At 52.7% G+C, this 6,000-nt stretch overlaps 1 protein-coding gene across 2 annotated transcripts in view; it reads left to right on the top strand.

The window, feature by feature from the left end:
• Window positions 1-543: 543 nt before the first annotated feature.
• Prkcb (protein kinase C beta) overlaps window positions 544-6,000 on the top strand; it is a 239,535-nt gene continuing 234,078 nt past the window's right edge. For both annotated transcript variants that reach the window (XM_059267354.1, XM_059267345.1), the window contains exons 1-2: window positions 544-716; window positions 1,699-1,730. In XM_059267354.1, coding sequence (XP_059123337.1) covers window positions 544-716; window positions 1,699-1,730 — 205 coding nt within the window. The remainder of the gene's footprint in view (window positions 717-1,698; window positions 1,731-6,000) is intronic.

The raw sequence follows: 6,000 nt of genomic DNA, 5'->3' as shown, positions 1-6,000 counted from the left end.
GGCACCGGAGGTGCTCATCTTAATGCACTTGAGGCTGAGGAGGATAGAGTGCTAGGGGTGCGGCTCGGGTCTGTCCAGCGCAGTCTGCGGTCCCCGTGCTGCAGCGCTGCGGCTAAGAACACTTGGTTGGGAGGCCGGCGGGCTGCGGCGTGTGTGTGTGTGTGTGTGTGTGCGTGTGTGTGGTGTGGTGTGGTGTGGTGTGTGTGGTGCCAATATGTAAAGCAACTGGCGGCTCTGGGCGGGGCCTGGGCCCGATGCAAATGAGGGAGGCGGGGTTACCCCGTGGCTCCGCCTCCCTCCCCCGCAGCTGGGGCCAGCGGTGCCAAGCACAGCTGGACCAGCGGCAGCAGCTGGGCGAGTGACAGCCCAGCTCCGCGCGCGCGGCCGCCGCCAGAGCCGGCGCGAAGGGGCAGCGCGGCCCCGCGGTCCCCGGGCGGCAGCAGCGGCCGCCTAGTCCCGCGCCTCTCCGGGCCCGCAGCCCCGCGGTCCCGCCGCCCCGGGGCCGCCACCTCTCGGGGCTCCCCCGGTCCCCGCGCGCGCAAGATGGCTGACCCGGCTGCGGGGCCGCCGCCAAGCGAGGGCGAGGAGAGCACCGTGCGCTTCGCCCGCAAAGGCGCCCTCCGGCAGAAGAACGTGCACGAGGTGAAGAACCACAAATTCACCGCCCGCTTCTTCAAGCAGCCCACCTTCTGCAGCCACTGCACCGACTTCATCTGGTGAGAGCGCGCCGCGCGGGCCACCTGCCCGGGGCCCCAGAGGGCAGCGACACGCGTGGGGGATCCCTCTTGCCGCTGCCGGGGGAGGAGGAACCGTGTGCCCATCCCCATCCCGCTGGACCCTTCTGTCCCGCTCTCTGGGGTGACCAATCCCGCAGGTGCCGGGTCCTCTGGTCCCGGCTGGCCGCCAGGCGCCTCCTGCCCTCTTGCACTCTGTCGCCTGAGCGCCCAGGGACAGCGCCGCAGGCGCCTTTTCGACACCTGGCTCAGGGCGCAGGGTGGCTGTCCCTCCTCGGCAGGGCAGCTCCGCGGGTGTCTTTCTCGCCTGGGGTTCCCGATCTTTCTGCCTTCTTCCGGGCTCGAGGCGCTTCAACCCTCACCCCTTCTTTCCGGGGCAGCTCCCTGGGGTGTCCTTTAGATCCCCGGGGCGTGGAGCGTCCTTCCTCCCTCCGTGTCCCTAGAGTAGAGCCCTGGGTTATCGCTTACTGAGCCCCCAGAGTCCTGAGCACCCCCCCCCCATTTATTCCTCAGTTCTCACCCTCACGTCGCTGCAGGACCCTTTATTCCCCCTGCCTCTCCAGGAGTGGGGCGACCTTTTCTTTCTCCTAGTCTCTCAGGGGACACCACCGCGGAGGAGTCCCTCTCATCCTCCTTTTCTCTTTCCCAGAGGGTACTCCCGGCATCTCCTTGGGCAGATATCCAGCCCGCCTTCCGCCCCCACCCGGACGGAAATGCACCTTCGCATCCCGCCACCTGGTGGTCGCGGTCTTGTCTGAACTGCAGGGGAGATGTGGGGTGGGGGTTACTGTCAAGCCCCCACAATGTATCCCATAATCCCATCCAAGGCGGAAGACTCTTGGACACCGGCCTGTAGCTAGGAGATTGCATCTGGGGTAGAGGGACAGTGGGAAGGAAGGGGGCTACTGTGTGAAACTAGGTGACTGGACCCCTCATACTGATATTCCTCCTTGTGCTTTTACAGGGGCTTCGGGAAGCAGGGATTCCAGTGTCAAGGTAGGCTCTGGGGCTCTGTGGTTGCTGATGGTGGGAAGAGAGGGTAAAACAGACTTCAAAGACGTGTCTGAGTTAGGCAGAGTGAAGTAATCTTGCCTGTCAGAGTGACCTCCCTGGCTAGGAATCCTTCACCACCAAAGGGTCCTTTTAAGGGGTGTGTGTTTGGGCCAATGATGCACCATCCAGGAAAGGCCAGTGGAGTTGGAAGGCCCTAAATGTCACAAAGTGCATCCATCCCTCGGCCTTCTGGGCATTGTCCTAGAATTGTCAGTCCTGTTTAAGTGAGGAAATGTCTTGAAGGACTCTTGCGTGTGGAGGGAACCCCTCTCTTCCTAATTCTAGCCCCTTCCTGCTCAGGGGCTCTTCCTCACCCCCAGGAGGTTCAGCCTCTTTCCCCTGCTTTGCAGAGGTCTCAGCAGGTGGCTGCCTCCTCTGCAGATGGCGCATCCCCTAGAAAAGCAACTGTGGTTTCCCCCGGGCCTCCTCCCTCTCTGAAAGGGGTGGTCCCAGATAGGGTGCCTCTGGGATCCCGCCTGAGGTTGCCCTTTTTAACTTCTGAGGAGGCACAGGAAAGACTCCAAGAGACTGGTTACCTGGGTTCTTGCATCTGGCTTGAGAGCCAGGATTCCAACTAGGGGTGCCCTTCAAACATCAGGGACCTGGTGGCCTCTCCTGTCTACAAGATGGACTGTGGGCTAGGCAATGAAGCTTGCCCGGAGAGTGCTTGCTTTGTGCCAGGGAGGCTCTGGAGTGCATCACCCGACACGGGGGAGGGGAAAAGATGGGTTTAAATTGGATCTCCAAAGATGACTAGCTTGTAGACTTGTTTAACCCTTAGAATGCCATAAACAGTTTGTGAATTTGGTGTTAGCATCCCAGAACTGCAAGATCTCTCTCTCTCTCTCTCTCTCTCTCTCTCTCTCTCTCTCTCTCTCTCTCTCACACACACACACACACACACACACACACACAACCTCATGCACACAGCTTCAACTTGTTGAACATTGACTCTACTTTTATGCTGAAGTAATCGTTTGGAACTGAGGGCATCCATTTATCAAGACGGGACACATTTACCGCTGTGTCTGTCCATCCAATGCTGGCCTACTTCTGATCTCCTTAGCCACTTGAATTTGCTAGTTTGTTCCCCCTTCCCCCTTTAGGCCAGGTGTGGTTGAGTTTAGTCAGAAATGGTTCTTTATTCCTCTCCTCCCCTACTTTTCTCCCCCCTCCCCTCCCCTGCCCTTCTCTCTCCTCCTATCTTTCCCCTCCCCTTTCTAGCTCCCTTCTCCTCCCCCTTTCTCTCTTCTCTCTCGGTCTCACTTTGTGCCCAGACTGGCCTCCATCTGGATGTTCTTCCATGCTCCTGTTTTGGACTCCCAAGTGCTGGGATTACAGGTGTGCTCAGAGGCAATTTGACATCCACCACCCTGTAAACTGGGCTTCAGTCTGGAGAAGAAAGCATATGGGTGTGGAATAGCCTGAAGTGTGTCTTAGTGCCCACACTTGAGCTCTGTCTTGCAAGGTTACTCTTTAGGCAAACATAAAAAGATCCCAGAAAGCAGAGGTGGCTGTGTGATTTGCATGGAATGCTGACCTGTAGTGTATGTGGCCTGCGGCCTTAAGCTGCAGGTTCTTACTTGAGTTCTGGAGTGAGGTGGGGGGAACCTTCTAGACCTTTCCAACCTCCTTTGCTAAGATTTGGAGCCTCGGTTTTATGCACCACACAGAAGAACTTCCCCGAGTCCCTGCCTGTGGCAACAAGTTAGGCCAGAAGCACAGTCTGGGTTGTTTTCTAGAACTTTTTCTCATCTTCTCAAACAAAATACTGATGGTGACTTGGTGTTGGAACTGTGCAGTCTCTATGAGGTTGCCTTTCGCTTCCATGAGTTGGTTTCTGTTTTTGTCTCTTGCTGAGGTCAGGGGTGATTTTTTAAAACATCGATTCTGCGGCTCTCCTGTGCCACCTGCTCTGCTGTTATTGATGGCTGGGAAAGTCAGCTTTGGAATGTGCGGGGGATGGCACATATGGAGCAGGAGATCCTTTCATCCAAAGCCCAGGAAGTTTTGTGTTTTTTTGGGGGGCAGAATGAGAAAAAAAAATCAGAATTAAAGTTTTCAGGAAGTCTGATCGACTTTGGGGATAAGACTTTCAGGGGCTGGTCGGAGCATTTGCCAGTGTGCTGACTCCCTGGACTCCTAGGGACAAAGGGAAGGATGAGAGACAGGTATTTCAAAAGTCATTTCTCTTTTCATTTTCCACCCCTTAGATCTCTGAACATCTGGTCCTCTGTGTTACTGCTTTGACAGTCTATTCCATCTGAGTTGGAGTGGGTAGGAGGAAGAAGAGGGGGTGGGGCAGATTGATGGGCCCTGAACTGAGCTGCTTAGGATGAGGTACATCCCAGAAGGAGGGGAGGGAGTTTATCCCTGGTACACACGCTGCTTGAGACTAATTCTGGAATCATAGGCAAGCTCCTTTTATCTGATTATTTTCAGTGCCTGGTGCCTGATATTTTTCCTTACAATGAACTTACTTAAACTAGGACCAGCATTTTAATAGAAAAATGCACAGGGTTTATTCTTTTACCTAAATCAACAGTCCAGAGTCCTGGTGTCTTCACTCTACTGTGCTGCCATCCTGGGGAGCAATAGTTATCTCACAGTTCAAGAAGATACTGTTTCTCCAGTTTGCAGGTCTCCTTTCAGCCAGTAGGAAGCAGGAAAGGCATGAAGCCAAAAGACCTACGTTCAGTGGCCCTTAGGGACCCTGTGGCCTTGAGAGACTGTTACATAGTCTGTTGGCTAGAACCTAGTGCCATGTCCACACGTTGTTGCAAGGGAACCTACAGGGCAGCAGTGTTCAGCTCAGGTAGCACATTCCCAGCTAAGAGCTGAGGGAGGGGTCAAAAGTGGAAGCAGAGATTGGCTAGAGCCCCAGTACTCTGGAGTAGGAGGGTGTGGAAGGGTCGGTCAGTCCCAAGATGGAGAAGCCCTTGCCACTGCCTTCATGCTCCAGCGTGCTGTCATGGAAATTGGGGTGCAGGTCAGAGTATCCAGAAACCATGGGAAATTATGGATGTTTATAGACTCAGGATGCTTTCTTAAGAATAGATTTCTTGCTTTCGTACAGCCAAAGGACAAAGCTCTAGGTGAACTGCCACAGCACTTCACCTCTCCTCCCTCCTCTTTCTTTGATAATAATGCCTCTGGTGACAGAGGATTGGGGCTGAGGATTGCTCTTGTGAAACTGCATATATTTCGGGTTAGAAATGGGACCCATCTCTAATATCACAGATCAGACCTTTCTTTCTCTAAGGCATTCTTGACAGAATCCCAGAAACTTCATGTTGTGATTAAAATTGTAATTAACACAAACCCAAAAACAAAACAAAAGAAAAAACACAAACCATTGGGTGGAATTCAACTTTCTTTTTCTTTTTTTTTTTTTTTTGAAGTCGCTTCAGTAGAAATAGAGAAGCATTAAATGTTCAGATCTAGATTTTATAGCACGGGGTTGGAATCAGACAGAACTGGACTCCAGTCTCTGATCTGCTATCTGCTCATTGTGTGACTTTGGGAAGCCCATCCCCACACTGTAGCTTTGCTCTCCTTGGTAAAACTGGGCAGCTGGTGTCTGCTTTGTAGGGTTGGGGGACAAAGGAGGTATTTAGAGAGAGGTATTCACAGTGAATGTAAACAACTGTAAGAAAGGTGATCACCATCACTTGACTTGGTGGGAAAATGTGTCAAAGCGGGGCAGAGCTGGCTCTGGGACGCATGAAATGACTGTGCCTGTTTCACATGCTCAGATGGGCTGGTTTCTCTGTAGGCTTTAGGTAATATCAAAGTATATACTTCAGTATGTGGACGCAGAGGGCATGGCTTCCCTCATGAGAAAGATCTGAACTTGCCTTGGATTCTCTAGAAAAACCCCTTGCCACTAATATTCTGACTATGAAGAACTAGAATTGATGATTACAACGAGTAAGTCTTTTTCCCTTCCCCGGGTGAATTAAAAAACACACGTTTTTAGCCTCTTGGTTGAATTATTAAAAAAAAGAAGAAGAAAGAAAACAAACTCTAAGTATCACACATATCCCACCACTGTTATTTTCCCTCAATACAAGTTTAATGTAGTATCTAGTTAACATAAACAGATTAGAATATGCACTTCAAACAATAACCACCACCACCAACATGAATTGCGATGCAGCTCAGCAGAAGAATGCTTTCTTAGTATGTGTAAGGTCCTGGGTTCCATTCTCAA

This window comes from Peromyscus eremicus, chromosome 1 (assembly GCF_949786415.1).
Source record: "Peromyscus eremicus chromosome 1, PerEre_H2_v1, whole genome shotgun sequence".
Classification (NCBI taxonomy): Eukaryota; Metazoa; Chordata; class Mammalia; order Rodentia; family Cricetidae; genus Peromyscus; species Peromyscus eremicus.
This window is presented reverse-complemented; position numbering and strand designations above follow the sequence as displayed.